The 19,805-nt window shown below is 49.1% G+C and overlaps 1 protein-coding gene across 3 annotated transcripts in view; it reads right to left on the reverse strand.

Annotated features, from left to right (window-relative positions):
- Positions 1-3,522: 3,522 nt before the first annotated feature.
- The window catches only part of EPAS1 (endothelial PAS domain protein 1), a 91,497-nt gene continuing 75,214 nt past the window's right edge, over positions 3,523-19,805 (reverse strand). For 2 of the 3 annotated variants that reach the window (XM_081592029.1, XM_081592030.1), the window contains exons 8-16: positions 14,173-14,320; positions 13,295-13,509; positions 12,042-12,232; positions 11,400-11,510; positions 9,599-10,089; positions 8,472-8,598; positions 8,155-8,272; positions 7,775-7,942; positions 3,523-5,752 (exon numbers count right to left, since the gene is read on the reverse strand). In XM_081592029.1, coding sequence (XP_081448155.1) covers positions 5,601-5,752; positions 7,775-7,942; positions 8,155-8,272; positions 8,472-8,598; positions 9,599-10,089; positions 11,400-11,510; positions 12,042-12,232; positions 13,295-13,509; positions 14,173-14,320 — 1,721 coding nt within the window. In that variant the 3' untranslated portion in view covers positions 3,523-5,600. Of the gene's footprint in view, positions 5,753-7,774; positions 7,943-8,154; positions 8,273-8,471; positions 8,599-9,594; positions 10,090-11,399; positions 11,511-12,041; positions 12,233-13,294; positions 13,510-14,172; positions 14,321-19,805 lie in introns of all 3 variants that reach the window. The other variant, XR_014082520.1, reaches the window with a different exon arrangement.

Below are 19,805 nucleotides of genomic sequence, written 5' to 3' on the forward strand. Positions count from 1 at the left end.
AAGTGATTCACTTTATACATTTACATATATCCATTCCTTTTTTAGATTCTTTTCTCATATAGGTTATCACAGAATATTGGGTAGAGTTCCCCAGTATAGTAAAACTGTGCTACACGGTAGGTCAAGGTCAATGATGATCTCTGTATTGCCAAACCCCAGAGTCATTTTTTCCCTTCTCATTTTACCTGACCTTTCAGTTTAGTATGCGGCCCAGTTAACTATTCCTACTTGTTGGAAAAACAGTCTTCTCTTGGCATTTGGAATACTGTGGTTTTAATTAATTCATTCATTTTTGGCTGTGCTGGGTCTTTGTTGCTGTGTGGGCTTTTCTCTAGTTGTGGTGAGTGAGGGTTACTCTCTAGTTGCAACATGTGGGCTTCTTACTGCGGTGGCTTCTCTTGTTGTAGAGCATGGGCTTCTAGGGTGATCGGGCTTCTAGGGTGATTGGGCTTCTGTAGTTGCGGTGCGTGGGTTCAATAGTTGTGGCACATGGGCTTAGTTGCTCCGCTGCATGTGGGATCTTCTTGGACCAGGGATTGAACCTGTGTCTCCTGCACTGGCACGTGGATTCTTTACCACTGAGCCACCAGGGAAGCCCTGAAATCTTATTTTTCTTTCCTACTTGTTGCTGCTCCATCAGCCTCCCTGCTGGCTCCTCCTCTCCCCAACTTCTGCCAGCACTGCCATGGTTAGGGCTCTATCTTAAGGCTCTATTGTTTCTCTATGCTCTTACCTCCTAGGTATAGTGCATCTAGTCTCAGGGATTTAAGTACAATTACCCTACAGGCGACCCCTGAATCCGTATCTCCAGCCTCACCCCTACAAGGTAGCAACTGTTATCACACTCCTTTCACAGGAAAGCAGACACAGGCTATCAGACATCAAGGGGCTTCCCCATGGTTACTCGGCTAGAAGCAGTAGAGCCAGGATTTGAATCCAGGTCTGTCTGACTCCAAACTAGTGCTGGGAGTGGCCAGGCTGCCCCCCACCCCCACCTCCTAACCTCCTTCCATCCCAGCTCCTGGTCCCACCTGATCCCAGGGTTTCCTGCATGTACTGCTCATTCTGACTTTGTGCCTTTGTCCCCCTTGTCCATCCACATCTCCTAGAATGACCCCCCCGCCTTCCTCTGCATCCTCTTTCTTCCCAGGTCTGCTTGGGGGGATTCTCCAATTGGCAGGTCCACACTGATCTGTCCTGGCCTCCTCTGAACTTCCCTAGTACCTGGGGTTCACCCTAAAGCAACTGAAGGCTCATTTGTATCTGTAAGATTCTTGTTTTCTGAACCCAAGATGGGGGTCAGTACCCAGTGTGTACAAGCACACTGGTTGAGGGGGACATTGAGACGTGGTGTCTGTGACTAGGACTGCCTGAGAAAATGTGGGCCGTGGGCTTCATCATACACAGGCATACAGGGGTCTGAGTTAGCCAGGGTGGTTTCCTCTACTAGCTGGTAAACTCTTGGAGAGACCATGACTTCACCAAATAAGTATCATTTAAAACAAAAAAAAAAACACCCTGCTGTGTGTGTGGTAGGGTGCAAAACTCTTTTTTTCCTGGGGTCTGGGAGACCAAGGACGCTTTAGTCTAGAAATGAAGGAGGTGGTTTAGTTTTCACCGAGGTCACAGAGAGGCCAGGCAGTTCCTCCAAGGGCCACTGAGCTCAAAGGAATAGTTTAAAGAAATGGGGTGATGCTGTGATAATGATCATTTTAGAGGAACTGAAAGTGCCCTGTGGGGGAGACAGAGGCTGGGGACTGTGAGATGGCAGAGGGAAGGGCTGTGGGTGGGAAGGGCCTGTGCACTGGCTGAGAAATTGAGACCTGATGTCCTGGGGCAAGGACGTGGTCCCTTTCAAGTATGGTGAAGTTGGCCTCAGTCCCTGTGATGCTGGCCTGGGTTCTGCTCACAGCCCTGCTGTTCACTCACATGTGACAGCAGGCAAGTCCCCTTTGTCTCTCTGGGCCTCAGTGTTCTCATTTCTAGAATGAAGAGGTTGAAAAAATAGATGACAAGTTTGGGCTACATCATTTCCAGGCCTATTTTAGCACCTTGAGTCCATCTGGGACTAGTACATCCAGTACTGCTGTCTTACTGGGGACACCCCTGCCTCAAGACAGGAAGAACCTGGTTAACCTGCAGGCCTCCTGATAGAAGTTTTTTGGGGGACTTTCCTAGCAGTCCAGTGGTTGAGACTCTGTGCTCCCTGCAGGCCCGACCTCCCAAAAAAAAGATTTTGTGCTTCCAATGCTGGAGGCATGGGTTCAATCCCTGGTTGGGAAACTAAGATCCCATGTGTCATGCAGTGTGGCCAAAAAGAATAAAAATTTTAAAAAGTGCTTTTTCACATAAAGCAGAGGGTGGGCAGGGACCGAGGAGAACAGGGGTACAGAGGGTTGAATCTTATATGTTGTGAAGGAAATGGGCCTGCACTGTATCTCTAGCGAAACCCACAGTTCACCCCTCAACTCCAGTTTGAAATCTTCATTAGAGACCATGCTTCAGGAGAGGGTAAATTCTGCCTTACTTGGATACAGGGAGCCAGGGCTGGCCCTTCTTCACCAAGTGGGGCTCCTTCCTCAGCTTTGGGTCTGCGTGTCCCCACCCCTCAAAAGAGGGACTTCTAGTTTGGAGGCTGTTAGGCAAGGTAAGCTCTGGGAAGGTGAGTTTTGCATGCCTGGAGGAGACTGTATCTAGAGTCAGGAGGAACCCCAGTGGTTGATCTATTGTTAATTTTTGCAGGCTGCTGCCTCTGCACACCTGGCTATGTAGGCACACGCCTACTCCTAAGTGTTAGTTGTGTCTCTCTGTGACCCCATAGTGGTAAAGAGCCCACCTGCCAATGCAGGAGACATAAGAGATGCAGGTTAGATCCCTGGGTTGGGAAGATCCCTTGGGGTAGGAAATGGCAACCCACTCCAGTATTCTTGCCTGGAGAATCCCATGGACAGAGGAGCCTGATGGGCTATATAGTCCATAGGGTTGCAAACAGTTCGACACAACTGAAATGACTGCGTGCAGAATGTAGCCCACCAGGCTCCTCTGTCTGTGGGATTTTCTGGGCAGGAATAATGGAGTGGATTGTCATTTTCTTCTCCAGGGGATCTTCTTGACCCAGGGATCAAACCCAGGTCTCCTGTATTGCAGGCAGATTCTCTAGCAGGGAAGCCCACCTATTCCTAAGCCACCTGCATTAAAAAATTTTTTTATTTCTCAAAATCCTTCCTGTAATTTTCTGAAGGCAGGGACCATGACTTCTTTTCTTGGTGCCCTCCTAGAGTACAGAATAAGGGGCCTGTGGCAGACGGAACAACACCTGCAGAAATATGGACGATGTAGCATGGCTTCCTGGTCTTAGTTGGAAAGGTTTAATACTAGCCTTTTTTTCCTTCATACAGTTTCCTGTCAGTTGTCTCACAAAGATCAGTGCCCATGTTCATTTTCTGTAAACTACTCAGTAGTTCACTTTATATTGGTGTAGCCCATGATCAATCCACCAGAAACAAGAGCCACCAGCAGTGGTAGGATCAGAATACTTTAATAAGATATCAGTGTCAAAATACATTTCCTTATAAAGTTAAGCTCCCATATAGTAATAACGTTGTCAGTAGGAATTTGACAATAATAATGTTCACGAAATCATTATGTTGATAGATAAGGTTAATATGAAGCTTGGAATATTTTTCAGAGTGTTTTAGTAAAACTGCAAGGGTAAAATGCCCTTAATGCTGAGGCAAACACAGAAGATCAAACACCAGTGCTTACACGTCAGTAGCCCTTCAGGTTGTGCTGCCTGCTGTGTGGGAGGCAGGGCTGTGGTGCTAAAGTACAATTTGGGCGACACAGTGACTAGGTAATTTTCCTTTTGAAACTTAAATTTTGTTTTGTTTTGGGCAATAAGCTCATCCAGGCTTACCAGATTCTCAGTTTGCTGTGTTTTGCTTTGTGTGTTTGTAGAAACTTCGTCGTTGTACCCATGATGGAAAAGTTCCATGTGTCTAGTAATTTGAAAACAAGTGATACTGTCCCTCTTACCTGGTGAGTTATAAGGCACTTTTAGGAGACTGTTTTCAGTGCTTCCTACCTATATACATCACTTCTGGGAACAGACAGACCTCAAGGAGGCCCAGGGGCCATCCCCGGAAGTCTGCTTGCTGCACCCTGACATTGCAGGGTGATCTGAGGGCCTTGCCCCATGGGAAGGGGCATGAGGATGAAGCTGGTCAGGACCAAGGGCCCCCTTTCTGCACCTTCACCCCACTCCCGTTTCAACTCCATGGGCTCCAAGGTGGTGAGCTGGACGTGTACTGGATCACTATACTGTTTCTGAATCTGCACCGTTTCATGAATTCCCATCTAAACCACCTCATGGTAGTTCTGGAAGTATCCAAATGTGCCACATGAAAGACCATTAGAGTCACATAGCTCAGTGCACCTGAAGGGCTGGCAACAAAATCTTAAGAAGAGTTAAAGCACTTCCCCTCCCTTAGATCGTCCCACCCCCACCCCTGACGTGCCATCAGACCCTCTTGGCAGTAATAATAATACATACATACATACATACAAAATACATATAGAACACGAGGAGAAGACAGCTCGCAATGCTCCCACTTAATGATTCCACTTTCTGGATTATTTGTCACGCCTATGGCATATCCCGAAAGCAAAAAGCCAACAGAGAGAGACCTTGAGCAAGGTTAGTACAGGCCTGTGGGAGTTCTGTACAATTCTGCAGTGTCAGCAACATCAAGAAAAAGAAGATTAACAGCTTAAAAAAAGATTTTAAAGTGATTTTGTGAGCAGGATTCCATTTCCGTTTCTGATATTACAAAGTACCCATATATATGATAAACACTTAACCCAGATATAAATTTTCTTTCTTAAAAAACTCAGTTATGCTTTTGAATAATAATAATATAATTAAAAAAATTCCACCAAATGCAGGGGAAAAACACCAGTTTAAGAAAAGCCATACTGTGCAACTTTCATAGATAACCACACACAATGGAGTTTACCCTTCACATTTCTTTTTTTAACCCCCAAAATTCATATCAAAATTAGAGCAAAGAGTTGGCTTAAAAAAAAAAAAATGGAAATTTACAATACAGTGATTAGTTTTAAAAAAGAAAGGGCTGAGAGATAGAGGCCAAAAATCAAGCTTAGAAAGCAAGATTATTTTGTTTCTCTTTGGCAACAACAACAAAATGTTTTTTAGTTAAATGAAGCCAAAGCTTTCCTGAAAGGAGAACAAAAACATACACCAAACTTGCTAATATGAATATTGTTTGTGTGTGTGTGAGAGAGACCCATGAGTATGATAAATTAGAATTTGGGGAAAGAAAAATCTTATAAAATTAAAGAACATTTCCATTGACAGAGCAAAACATAGCAGGTAAAACAATTATATTTTAAAAATATGGATAATAAAGTGAGCATCTTCAGTAAAAGGCCATACTCGGTGACCTGGACAAGTCTGCCAGGTAAGTATATCTTGTAAAAAGTGTGGTGGTGTTAGAAATACCTAGTTGCAAAAAACAGACGGAGAACGTGAAGCTGGTGGGACGGCGTGGGAAGGGTGCCTGTCGGTGGGCGGCCCTGGCTCAGGTGGCCTGGTCCAGGGCTCGGAGGAGATCCCCTCCTTGGAGGAGCGTGGAGGTTCCCGGAACAGGAACGTTCACCTCACAGTCATATCTGGTCAATTCTGGCAGCAGGTAGGGCTCAAACGAGGGTCCGAGCAGCCGGCTTGCCATGCCTGAACAGAGAGTTAGTGCTGTCATTTAAAAACCCTGAATCAACCTTGTGGGGAGAGTCGTCTGTTCCCTAAAAGCCTAGCAGGGATGCAACGGGTTCACAGAGCAAGAGGAAGTTCCAGTTTTCATGACTCCAGGGCACAGTGGGGCAGCCCTTATTTCACTCTTCAGTGTTGTCTTTCCCTAGTGACCTACCCCATGCTCGGAGCAGGGACCCAGCAGACAGCATGTATGCTTCTCTCATCAGGTGAGGGCCTGAGACCCAAGGCAGGGACAGAGTGCGCAGTGCAGATAGGACAGGGAAGGGTTCAGAGGATGGGGAGGGTGAGTGGAAGGAGTCCCCACGAAGGCTTCCTGGCCTGGGAGGTGGAGGTGTGAGCCAGTGCCTGGGCAAGGCTCGGAGTTGCTGACTGAGCCCCGCCCCCTGTACCCTGGCAGCTGGAGGGAAGGCTGAGCACAGAAATGGAATTCTGAACCAGCTGGTGCCTGCACACACTTGCACACACATTTACATGCACTCATATTATACACGTGTGCCACAAGCACATGGACACGTACGTACATATATGCATGTGCACACACACACACGGATCTTTTAAAGGCCTGACTTCCAGTTTCAGGATCCCCACCCTTGGCTGCTCCTCTCCTGCTGAGAAGGAAGGTAAGGGGACATTCCCAGCCCAACCCCCACCTCCCACTTCCAGGGAACAGAGGGCCTGGGTGCCTGGAGGCAGACCCAGAAGCCCTTCACCGGCCCCAGTGACGTGAGTCCCTGCTTCCCTTCCTGACTTACGTGAAGCATCTCAGCCCCGGGCCCTCTCTCCCTTCAGCCCGCATCTCAGCCACTTCCTAGGGACCATGCCTGCCTCCTCCACTCATCCTTGCTCTCCTGTGGACTGGGTGTGTCTCACGGCTGTCTGCAGTCCCACAGTAGAAAGGGGTACTTGCTCATCATCCTTTTCTAATCCCCTCTTCTTTTACTCACCCTCGGAACCGACCTAAATTAAAAATGACTTTCCCCTGAAAAGAATGAGTTTCCATTCAAGGAAACTCATGGGTTTACAGCAGGGATAATAATGCTGACTACCACTTCATGCAAACATATACACTTTGCACAGGTGTGGGCATGGTCAGTCTTTGCAAACCCGTGGACTGTAGCCCGCCAGGCTCCTCTGTCCATGGGATTTCCCAGGCAAGTAGTTTGACATTCCCTTCTTCAAGGGATCTTCCTGATCCAGGGATCGAACCTGAGTCTCCTGCATTAGCAGGCGGATTCTTTTCCCACAGAGCCACCAGGGAAGCCCACACTTTGCACGCAAGCCTCTAAATTAAATGTGCAGGCTACTAGTCCAACCTAAGGTAGGTAAGGAGCACAGCTGGAATGTAAGCCCAGGACTATCTTGTGACTCTAAAGCCTGGACTCTGAAACACTGAACAGCAGTCTGTCCCAAACCATAGTGCTGAGGAAATGACCCTCTTTTAGGGCAGGAGTTTGGTATGTTTCACCCAAAGTATGAATTACATTCCTGTTTACATAGCAACCTCTTCATGACAATGGATTTCATAGGATGCTGACAGACTAAGGTAGGTAAGAGGCACGCATCGGGTGGCCAGTCCTCCCAGAAAGCAAGGTCCAGTGGAGTGACCCCTCCAAGGGCAAGCCTGGCCGTCCTCCCAGCAGTGTGTCCTCATCTCAAAGTGATGCCCCAGTAGGTCACTGCATCAGGCATTACAGTAATATGAAGAACTGAGCAAAAGGCATAGGCTCTGGGGCTCTTCCAGTGATATAGCCCTGGGTGTCACTTAGTCACTGGAGGGCCCTTCTACAGCCCTGTGGACAGGTGGCCTTCCCGTCTCTGCTGTGGTCCCCCGGGGGGAGGAGGGCTCACCCCTCTCAAGGCAGCTGCCTTGCATGAGCAAGTTCATCCTTGTGCTGAGAGCTGCCACCTTCTCCATCTCCTGGCTCCCGCCCTCCCACAACCCCCAGGCCCTGGCACAGCACTCCTGTTCCTGAGTGCACCCACCTGACATCTTGTGAGCCGCTGGTAGGCTGTAGTCCTGGTACTGGGGGGCGTAACACTGGGGGGGGAACCCACTCTTGGTGGGCTCCCCCGGGCTCGTGGCAGACCGTGGCTGTGGTAAGTGTCTCAGGGGCTGGCTCCTGCCCCTCATGGGATTCTGGATGAACTCATCTGAAAAGGCCAATGTCAGAGTGAGGGGACAGACTGTGACACCCCCAGAATTCCTCTTCTTCCATGGGAGGAGCCCAGAGATTTCTGACGATGTCACCCTCAGGTGGTGAGAGAGAGAGAGGAACCAGGGTGGGCCTGGAGCTAAACCCCTAGCTCCACCGGCAAATGCCCTCTCCCAACCCCACCCCGCCACGGCCCAGGACTGCACTCACCGTTAGGGACGTTTGCATTTGGCAGCTTGTCCGGCATCAAAGAGCAGGTCCCACCACCCCTGAGACTCTTCATTCTTTTCCACATCAAATGTGAGGTGCTGCTGCCTGGCGGATCCCCCTGCATGGGGAAGTGCAGACATAGAGGGAGAAGCCAGAGAACCCAGTCCCAAACTGCGCTGGGGTGGGGTGGGCCCTGCTCGCTCTGAGAGACCCTCCCTGTCAGCCTGGGTCTCTACATTCAGCCCCGGCCCCCACCCAGAGCCTTCCCCAGGGCTGTGGAGGGAACCTGTGCCAATGCCCCCCAGGAGATGGCTCACCCCACTCATGTCTTGGAAGGCTTGCTCCTCGTACTCCAGCTGTCGCTTCAGCTTCAGCTTGTTGGAGAGGGCAATCATGGCCGGGCTCATCACATCTGGACCCTGAGGCCCGAAGCCCTTGGCAGACCTGCCAAGCCAGAGAGAGTGGGCATGAGAGTCTGGGGTGCCACATGCCCAGGGTCCTCCAGTGGTGGCTCTGGAGCCCAAAGGCAGAGTCCTGGAGGAGGGGAAGAGGGCCTGGGCTGAGGCTCTCCCTTGCCTCAGTGTCCTCTGCCTGGTGGACACTGATGGTTCAGTTGTCTGCACCTCCCTCCACACGTGCCCATCTGCCTGGCCAGCCCCCGGTGGCCTTTGGTCCTGGCCTGGTTTGTGGCTGCCCAGCTCGGTGACAGCTGTCTTTGCGAGGCCCACTTCTGCCCCATCTCCCCTGCTCTGCTTGGACTGCTCCCCGTCAGGGACAAGGGAGGATGCCCTGTAAAAGGCAAGAGCCTCAGGGAAGCCTAACCAATGGGCCCTGGGAACTTGAAGTCTACTCCAACCATGTGACAGCCAGGGGAGCTCCCAGGGGCTGGAAGGGCCTTGTGGGGGTGGTGGGTACTGGCAGCTGCTGGGAGGAGGCAGGATGGGGAGGGCGATGCTGGACTCTGGCAGCTGAAGTCAGGGGGAAGGCAGGGGCATCTTTTCACTTTTCTCAACGAGGCTTCCACGCTCGAACTGAGGAAATGCCCCTCCATGTTGTGTGTGTGGGTGGTCTGTGGCTCAGATAATGAACTCTGAATAAAAAAGCCACTCTAAGGGGTAGTTCAGGAAGCCACTGGTGTGCAGGGCCCTGGACAAGCCACTTCTTTACTTTTCCCTGTCTGCAGGCCTCTCTCGGTCTTCTCCAGCTCTGATAAAACGTGTCCCACTCGAGGCCTCACATATCTTAGGGCGAGTCCCCTAAAGCCCAAGCTCTCAGGGTTTAGAGAAGGGCTAAGCAGCATATCGGACCGCTGTCGAATGGAAACTGGTGATGGGGCAAGGGGCCTTTTGGAGCCCCAGACCTGCCCCTAGTGGGCACCTGTCTGTACCTCCTCCCCCGTACAGCACAGCCTTAGCTGAAGCAGCCCAGGGTCTCTGTCACTGACCTCTTCTTGAACATGGAGAGATGGGGTGTGGCAATGGGGGGCCCCAAGGGCCCTGTCCCCAAGGCCTCTGCGTGCTGATCTTCACCAGGCCACTTCATGGGCCCCAACTGTAATGGCGGGTCAGGGGGCCACTGTGTGTTGGATATGCCTCCCATGGAGGAGAGAGGGGTGCAGGTCTGGTCACAGCACTGCAGCAGGGACACCTTGCTCCCACCATCAAAGAAGGCGAAGGACACACGCCGCTGCTCAGGCTCTGTCTTCTTGCTTTCCAGCTGCTGCTGATACTTGTCCAGGAGGAAGGTGCTGTGAGAGGCCATCGGAGCCAGTGGCTGGAAGATGTTTGACATGGTGCTGAAGCAGTGCTGGGGGGTCGACTGGGGGGTCTCCGGCAGGAGGCTCTCCTCGGGGCAGATGGGGCTAAGCTGGAAGTCCTCTCCGTCCATGGGGATGTAAGGTGCCAGGGTCTCCAAGTCCAGCTCATTAAAGTCAGTCTAGAAGACACAGAGCAGGGGCAAAGCAGTTCAGCAGTGGGCACTGCCTCAAGGACACTGTCTCATCTTAGGCCCTCGTTCCCCCAGCCCCTGCCCGAGGCATTCCTCCTGCACAGCCTGACAGTGCTAAGGTCTTGGGAGCCCAAGAGAGGAAAATACAGATGTGTCACAAAGTGTGGAAAGTCTTCTGACAAGTGCTACCAGCTTTCCTGTGCGTCTCCTTCCACTCATTCTTCCACACACCCCACTGGTGTCAGCCCCACCTCTTCATTCCTGCCTACTCTGATGAGTACGATGGCTCCTGGGGGCCAAGGGCAGCTTTGTCCTCATCTCCCTCACGTGCCCAGGGTGTTATCTGTGGACAGCTCGCAGGGTAACCGTGGCCCAGTGCTCTCTGTGGAACCTTCATTCAGATCAACAGGGACTCAGAGATGGCCCCTCCGGTTCCCAGTATGCGCACCACAGGGAATTCTCACGAGCAGATGCAGCAAAACAAACATTTCAGCCCTCACTGGGGGGATGTAGCTTATTAACGATCACAACTACATGAAACGGTTAAAGAGAAGCAGCAGCCAGTTATACACTTTCTCTTTTCAGGGAATAAATCTTAGAGGAGTTCAGAGAAGAAAGCGCAGGGTTGAAGTAGGGAAAGATTGCAGAATAAAGACACAAACTGAGGAGGCAAGGCAGAAATTTGGATATGAGTAGCCCAGAGTAAGACAAATAGGGATTAATAAATTTCCTTTGGGTTTTGTGACACACATACCCATCCACCCACACCCTAGCCTGTTTACACAGGTTTTACAAGACTGGCCTTATGTAATATGTTTCTGGAAAGTTATGTGTAAATAAAAATTTGTCAGATGTCATTTTTAAATGCATTTAACATAAGTTATTTCAAAGAATCCTAAAATGAAAATGTTTGTAAAGGGAATTGTTCCCCATGCTTAGAAAAGTCTTATACATCTGGGTATGCTTTTTAAATGCAGGGCTCCTTAAAGAAAGTTTCAGTTGTAGTTTTGGTTTTCATGAGCACTAATAAATATCCGAGTTAGTAGGACATAAATAGATGGAGAATTAAAAAGAGCTGGATTCAACACGGGTAAAGCAGAGGGCAGAAGTAGGATAAGCAGATGACCACAGGCTCCATTTCCCTGCACTCTCACCCAGTTAAGGGACTATGGCATTGGCCAAGCTTTCCTACTAGTCTTTGCAACAAAGGGCCAAGGCTGCAAGAATGGACTTAAGCCTTCACCACCAGCAGCTGGCAGGCCTGGCGCACCATCCTGATCTTCTCCATGGCTACATACCTGGGTGCCACACTGGTCTTTCGACTCCGTGTCCATGGCAAAGAGCTTCTCGATTGCTTCAATCTTCAGATTGTCATCTAGAGATGTGTAATAGTCTCCAGGGCTACTGGGCTAGGGGCCAGGAAGAAAGGTGACCAAGTCAAGGCTATGGCACTGCTTTCCCCAGAAGTCCATGGTGGAAGGAGAAATACATCTCTGGACCCACAGAGTCAACTCCATTCCATGGAACAAGGATTTGTAGAGAGGCCACTCCTATGAGCTGTGTGAACCTCTCTAATCTCAGTCTCCTCACCATAAAACAAGGCTGTCTTGAAGAACAAGCCAGACAGAGGCATGGCTGGCCAGGCCCTTTGTACCCAGAAGGATGGTTACTGTCCTGCATGGGGACTGAACTCAGGGCTCACAGCTATGAGTGACTTAGCCCCTGTCTTAAAGGACCTTATTCTGTAGATGGGGGTGGAGTGAGTGCCAACAGCAAGCATCTAATATGTGGCAGGTAAGTCTCACAGCCACCCTTGGGGTCTGCAGGAAACCTGAGGAAGAGGAGGGCATTACTGGGGCCTGTCCTGTCCACTCAGCCATCTGGCAGCAGCCAGAGGAGCTCACCCTCTCCGTGACCTCAACCCAAGGCAGGGGGCTCACCGTGGAGCAGCTGCTGCTGCTGCTGGCACTGGGGGTGCTGTTTCCCAGGGCGGCCGCCTGGGGAACGGTGAAGGCGGGCAGGCTCCCGGCCTTGCTGTGGGTGCCGTGGCTCTTCAACTCTCCAGTCCACTGCTGGCCTGGGGGCAGGATGGCCTTGCTATAGGCTGAGGACTCCTCAAAGTTTGGGGTCCCTGTGGAGACAGGGCCTTGCTTGGTTAGCACCCACAACCAGTGGGCTCACCCCCAGGACAGAGGAAGCCTAAAGGATGCACAAGAGTTCCTAAAAGGGTCTGCAGTGTGCCTGGGGCTAGGCCCTGGTGCACTGAGGCTTAGTTGGGTTAAAGAGGCCTTCAATCGGGGCTCTGCTTCAGTGTACAGACTCTGTTTAATGGGAACATTCTCTTGGAGCTGCTAACTTTCAGAGATTAAATGTATCAGTTGCCTCTCTTCCCTGAAGGACAATCTAGAATGCAGAGAAGGTTATGAGAACTGGGCAAGTTACCTTGTTATTGTCACAAAACTGGGACGCTGCACGATTCCTTTTCCCAGGTTTGCCCTCTGTGACTCTCTGCAGTCACGATTCCCCTGTGGCTTTTCAAGAACACATCTAGCAGGGCCAAGCGAGTTCAGAGCAAGCACAGGGAGGTGTAGCTATTCCTTGAGTGGCCACAGTAAGGCTGGGGGTGATGGTGGTCAGTTGCCACATGGGGAGGAAGGGGCTTCGCAAGTACACAGCAAGGGTCAAGAGCTGGAAACCCTGCTGGGGCCACCAGGACTCGCATCCCCATAGGACAGGTAAATGTTTAAAGATGTGCACTTAAGGACTTACTGCTGGGCCCTAATCTGTTTCTCCATCCATGTTTCTGGGATGATTTCTCCCAACATTATTTCAACCTAGCAGCCTTCTGCCTAAACAAGCACTCTGTCTTTCAAGGTGGAGATCTGCCCACTCTGAAAATATGCCCATGGCCTTGGAGCAGACCCCTGAGACCTCTCGTCTCAGACTCCCACTGCCCATGATGGAGAATCAACCAGACCCCACCTGGATCAGTGCCTTGAGAGGTCAGACATAGGGCATCCTGAGCCATGGTGAGGGTATGTGCACAGCACAGGGTCTGGCCACACTAATGGATGATTAGCAAGACTCAGAGAAGGCACACGGCAGCTCTGCTTAAGGGAAATCTGTGCCAGGGAGGCCTCCCCCCATCCCCCAAGAGGGTTAGATGGCCCCAGCCTAGCTAAGATGCACCCACCGAAATCCAGAGAAATGATGGTGTCTCCCGCAGTAGGTGCCAGCTGGGCCAGCTCCTCGGGCTCCTCCTTCAGCTTGGTGAACAGGAAGTTGCTCTTCTCAGACACAGCCACCTTGCCACTGTTATCAAAGATGCTGTTCATGGTCAGCAGGTGTGGCTTAAATGGCGACTCCGTCTGGTCCATGGAGAACACCACGTCGTTCTTCTCAATTTCACTGTTGAGATGAGCGGGAGCTTCAGACCCTCCACATTTTCCATCAAAATACTTTTACTCTCTCAGACACACTGAAGCCCTGACAGCTAAGCCGCTCAGAAAAAACCATGGGTATGGACAGTGTGTTAGCATTTTGTAAAGAACTGCACAATGGTAGTTTGGAGTCCTGGAGCCTAGCAATACCAAGAGCACCTCACAATATGTATCTGTCTTGGATGCTGTTTTAATATTGTATGTGGGCTGCGTGGTGTGCACAGACTTGAAGGCTTCTGCTTTTGTTTCACCCCGGCACTGCCTTTCTCCAGCTGTCTTCCCAAGTTCTACATAGCTAGGGTGTTACATCTTCTCCCTAAAAGTATGAGTAGTTCTCTCTTCCCTTGATCCTCATTCAGAAAACAGGTTAGGTGATATCTATGTTCTAGATAGTTGACATCTATCTATGTCATAGGGTGGAGGCATGACAGATGACAGACGAGAGGCAAGGGGCAGAAAAAGCGCTGTCAAAGGGAAATCCCAATGTCCCATTGTTCCCAGGATGCCCACCGCCAAGAACTCTAAGATGTGGTGCCCAGGTTCTGAGGGGCCTGGTGTCCCTGGGTTGCATCATCAGTCTCGGGAACACTCCGCCCCCCAGCCTTGTGGCCCCCAGCCCTCACACGCTCACCTCAGGACGTAGTTCACACACATGATACACTGGGGCTGCAGGTTGCGAGGGTTGTAGATCACCGTCCCCTGTGTCTCCAGCCACACGTAGCCCCCATGCTTGGCAAGCATCCGGTACTGGCCGCTCACCACCTGACCCTTGGTGCACACTAGGGGAGGAGAAACAGGGCCTGAGGTCAGGGAGGCGAGGGCAGTGTACCGGGAAAGATGCGGGAGGATGCACTGGAAGGGCACTGAGAGTGTCTTGCCCAACTCTTCATGTTAAACATGGGGAAGGTGGTCCAGAGAGGTTAGCTGATGTCCCTAGTCTGGCTGTGCGGGAGTGGCCATGGCCGAGCCCTTGACAGGTCAGCTCACACTGGCTCAGCTGTGAGCAGAAACCAAGAACAGCCCCTGCCCTTCTTTCCCCTCAAGGTCAGTGAGAGGAAGCCGCTCCACGGGGTACCAGCCGGATCCATGCATGCACCCAGGGTGCAGGAGAGCCTCCTCTGCCCCACACTGCAGGTGGGGGGAACCTGCAGGCAGCGTGGAGAATGCCTGTTCTCGGCAGCCCCTGGTAGCAGACCCACCATCAACACTCTGCTTGTGAATAAAGGCAGTTTAAAAACAAAACAAAACAAAACAGATATCCTGATTGTTTCAAGTCATCAGTCAGACCCACCACCTTTAGGGCCATAGAAGGTTTGGGACCCAGAGCAAAGGCAGAAGCAAGCTTCCCAGGCTCCCAGTGGGGGCTGAGGCAGTACTGGGCCCCCAGCCACCTCCACACACAGCCTCCTCAAAGCCTGTTAGTCCTTTGCACTTGGCCTCCCAGCTGCCCAGCAAGGCTACCTGCATATGAATTCTTTCCTCTCCCAGAATGTTCTAAATGTTCATTTAACACTTGCTTTTCTCTATAAAAACACTGGAGAAAGGACCCTGCATCCCAAGATGGTTCTCTTCCCCAGTCTAGAAAGCTCTAACTGTTCCCATTAAAAAGGAATCAACAAGTCCCTTCAAATGAAAGTACTAATGTTAGGATTTCTGATAGTTTTCTGAACTGCCCACTTATTTTCATTCCTTGGGAATTCATTCTTCTGAAACCCCCAAATCACAGAGAACTAAGAAGAGGCATGCCAGCAGGATTAGGAAATCTTGGTTTTGGTTTCTTCATCTGCAAAATTGGGTACTGATAATGATTAACAGTAATGATAATAGTTATTATTAGTACTCAGTATCCCACAGCTGTTTGTACTGAGTCTAATCAGGTATAAAAATGCTGGCTGAATGTCACTGACAAATGCTGTAAAGGAATAAGCCCCTCTGCCCTACAGTCACTAACATGTATAGTGCTCAGGCCCTGCCACGTCTACAGGACACATATGCAGATGTCTTGAGGGGCCTTATGTGAGAACATGCGGACATTCTGTAAACACAGAGAATCTCCCCAGTTTTCCTTGTAGGCTCCTGAACCACTCTCCATTCACCACTCCTGTGTGATTGAGGAATACAGCTTGGTTCATACTAATGCTGCTTGTAATCCTTTTACATTCATGTTTTTATTGGCACATGTCACCTTGTTCAGAAATCTAATAAGCACTTCCAAGATATAGGAAACACTATAACTTACATGTGTATAGTGCTTTGCAGGGTTCAAAACCATCTCATAAGATAAATTCATTTCTGCAAAGGAATTAGAACAGTGCTTGGCCCCTAAAGCATCCACAGGATTAGTGTCAGCATCACCTAACTTACTGTACAGTAACACCATAAACTGCTTATTATTAATATTCCTGGTTTTCATCTGACGAAACTGAGGCTTAGAAATACTGAGTGATTTGCTGAAAGGCCCCCTCAGTGGAACTAGTACAGGACTGTAGTCCAAACTGAAGAATCCTAAGTTTTTTTTGGTTTGGTTTGTACTTTTTAAAAAAAAAACTTTGTGTGCTAAGTCACTTCAGTTGTGTTTGATTCTTTGAGATCCTATGGACCGTAGCCTGCCAGACTCCTCTGTCCATGGGGTTCTCTAGACAAGAATACTGGAGTGGGTTGCCATGCTCTCCTTCAGGGGATCTTCATGACCCAGGGATCGAACCTGAGTCTCTTATGTCTCCTGCATTCGCAGGCAGGATTTTTTACTGCTAGCACCATTACCACCAATAGAAAACTCACCCATTTTAAGCATACGTGTTTTGATGAATGTACAGACCCTTGTAATAGTCGCTATAATCAAAGAACTTTCCCTTATCCAACCTCCCAAATTTCTTACACCTCTTAACAGTCAATCCCCATTGCTCCACCCCAGTCCCAGGCAACCACTGATCCATTTTCTGTTAATGATATATTGAAATCATCTTCTCTCCATTTGCATGGAAGTGGAATCATACAAGAGCATGTGCTCTTTTGCATCTGCCTTCTTTTTACCTAGCGTGTTTCCCAGAACCCTCATGTTGTTGTAGATATTTCTGGCTTGCCCCCTTTAACTGCTGAGTAATGTTTCACTGCACGGAGATACCATTATTCATTTATCCATTCACCTTTCAATGGATATTTGAGTTGTTTTCAGTTTTTGGTTATGATGAATAAAGGTGCTATAAACATTTACGTACAAATCTTTGTATGGACATACAGTATGGGTGTAGCCAGGGGTGCAATGGGCGGGTCATATGGTAAGTACACCTTTCCTTTATTACATACTGCCAAGTTATTTTCCAAAGTGGTTATATCAGCATCATCTAATCTTTTAAATAAAATCCTGTGCTATAGGGAAGACAGATATCATCTTTTTTTTCTTTTTAACATGAGGAAACTAAGGCCAGAGGCATCGTGACCTGCTTTACATCACATGGGACAATAGTCTGGGCTATGAGACAGCCTTGTGGCCTGCAGTATGGTGCCCTCCTACTACATTCCCATGGGCACCACTTCACTGGGAAGACTAAATTGGTGGTTGCTGCTGTCCTAAATCTTCATGGACCCCCTGGCCAAAGAAATAACTCTGTCTTCCCCCATCTCCCTTTATCTGCCCCACTGAGGCTCCCTTGCTCTAGCGACATGATTCTTGCACAATTTCAAGTGCCTGGAGTGAACTTATTTATTAACTTATTAACTTGTTCTTAATGCAGACAAGATTCAGGGCTCTTATTCTTTTTGATTAAACAGTGCAGTGAGCAAAGGTTTTTAACTGTATTTCTAGCGACTGCAGGCGAGGGCCTGCTCTGTCAGTAGCATATAATTACGCCAGCTTTCTAATCATCTGCTCATTAATGCCAGCCTGGGTGAGGGGCCTGCTACTTGGTAGATAGGCTTTTTATGGCCTTAATCTTGTTTTCCTAAGAGCACACACTGTCCTCACACAACAAAGAGAAATCAGCCCCCCTCCCCCAAACCCTTACCCTCCAAGGGTAACAAATGTATAAACTACTAATCCATTTGCAAATGATGGCTTTCAATTATCTAAATCTGGTTTGAGGCCTGAACTTCTCCCAGCAATTTCAATGGTAAACCTTCACAGGCTAAGATACACATACATGCCTAAATTTGGGATGCTGGTGTGTAACCCTGGACCAGCCTCAGGCCTGGGCCTCCAACTATTCCATAGTATGAGCATGGGTCTGTGGAGCAACTTTATCTGCATCAACTCAGTGAGAGAGAAAGAGAGAGAGAGACAGAGTCAGACAAACACAGAGAAACAGATTGAGATAGACGGAAAGATTGAAAGAGAGAAAGAGGAAAAGAACTGTATAGCACATGGAACTCTACTCAGTTATGTGGCAGCCTGGATGGGAGGGGAGTTTGGGGGGAGAATGGATACATGTATACGTATGGCCGAGTCTCTTTGCTGTTCATCTGAAACTCACAACATTATTAATCAGCTATACTCCAATATAAAATAAAAAAGTTTTAAAAAAAGAGAGGGGGAAAGAGAGACAGAAATAGTTGCTTCTGTTTAGGTGGCATTAACCCAATTTCCAGGCAACCCATACAGATTTCCTTTTGTGGGTTCAGGCTGACTGGGTAGAGGCCTCCAGGCTCAGAGCTGCTTTGCTTGGCTCCTTCAGGGAAAGAAGGGAACCTGTGATTTACATTTGGTCTGTGAATTATCTTTGAGTGTGCCTAATGCTTAAAAACACAGAGTCAATAAAAAGCACCATATTGCCCTTAGATTTAGCAGAAAACGAAATTAGTATGACAATTTTTTTACCCCAGATCTTTGTTAAGGATCAAAGATTTTCTAAGAGAAGGAAAAAAACCCTTTTCACAAGCCTACTGAGAAGACATCATTTTTGTTCTTTTTGACAGGAGCTTCCTCGCCTTTCCCACCCCAGAAGATACAGTCCAATGTTGTCCTCCAAGAATTCTCAGAAACATTTGCTAGTGTCCCTACTTTGACTCACCCTTGGCTGAGAAGGAAGGCTAGGCTTTCCCCCAGTTTTACATCTAAAGGAGGGAAACCCCAGAAAGCCAGGCACTGGGGAATCAGTGGGTAAGCTGGGCCAGAGCCAGGTCCCCCGGTCCCAGTATCAGGACGATTTAGGGAGCTGGAACCGCTATGAATCAGAAAAGCATGGGGAATCCCAGAGTGGAGGCTGGTGCCACATCCTACAGTTTCAAAGCTGGGGCAGGTTAGGGCTGGGTCACATCCATAGCACATCCACCTCCCTCCCCCATCCCTGTGTCCCTGAATGTGGAATCTGGATTTTTTTTTTTTGCCAGAGACCACAATGAGAAACATCTTTGAGATATCATTAGGGGCCCTGCTGCACTGTCAGATTGAACCCTAAAGCCATGAGGATGAAGCAAAGAAATCAATTAGAGAAGATCTTACTGCTTGAGAGAACAGTAACTGTGCTTCTGTACAGTTTATGGGCTGCTGATCTCTTAGCTGCTCTGAACCTCAGCTATCCTAACCTTGGGATAGATGGATGGATTTAGGAACAATGGGGAAATAGCTGCACTTCCATTTTCTTCATTGCCACTCCAAGCCACTCTAATCCTTGGAGTCCAAGACCAGCAGGACCATTGGGAATCTTCTCAGACTAACCCATTTTAAGTCCTTCTGTAATCCTCTCAGCACCTCCATCTGCACTGGGGGCACTTTTTTGAAGCATTCTTTCCCAAATACAGTTTTTGCCCTTGAGTTTATCATTCACTTAGTGCCTGTACAGTACCAAACACTATGCTAGATACTGAGGCTAAAGGTACCGGCCAACTGGCTCCCAGGGAACACATAGCCCTCCTTCTCCCTCAGAAATGAGATCCTTTAGGGCAGGGATCAACCCTATAAATTTCTATTTCCCCTAGTAGGCCAAGTGAGGAGAATATGGCAACCCACTCCAGTATTCTTGCCTGGAGAATCCCCATGGACAGAGGAGCCTGGTGGGCTACAGTCCATAGGGTCACAAAGAGTTGGACATGACTGAGCGATTAAGCACAGCACAGGCCAAGTACAGGGTTATAGACCCATAGTCCTTGCATGTTTATGGGCTGTATGGATTCAAGAAAATTGTCTTGGGTCATTTGCAAATGAGAAGACTTAACTGGGATTAAAGTCAACTGAAATGCAGTAGAACTGCTCTGTCTAATATGGTAGCCATTAGCCAAGTGTGGCTCAAGTTAATTAAAACTAAAATTTAAAAATTCAGTTCTTCAGTT

Source organism: Giraffa tippelskirchi, chromosome 4 (genome assembly GCF_054371585.1).
Source record: "Giraffa tippelskirchi isolate mGirTip1 chromosome 4, T2T-mGirTip1v1.2.pri, whole genome shotgun sequence".
NCBI classification, from domain to species: domain Eukaryota; kingdom Metazoa; phylum Chordata; class Mammalia; order Artiodactyla; family Giraffidae; genus Giraffa; species Giraffa tippelskirchi.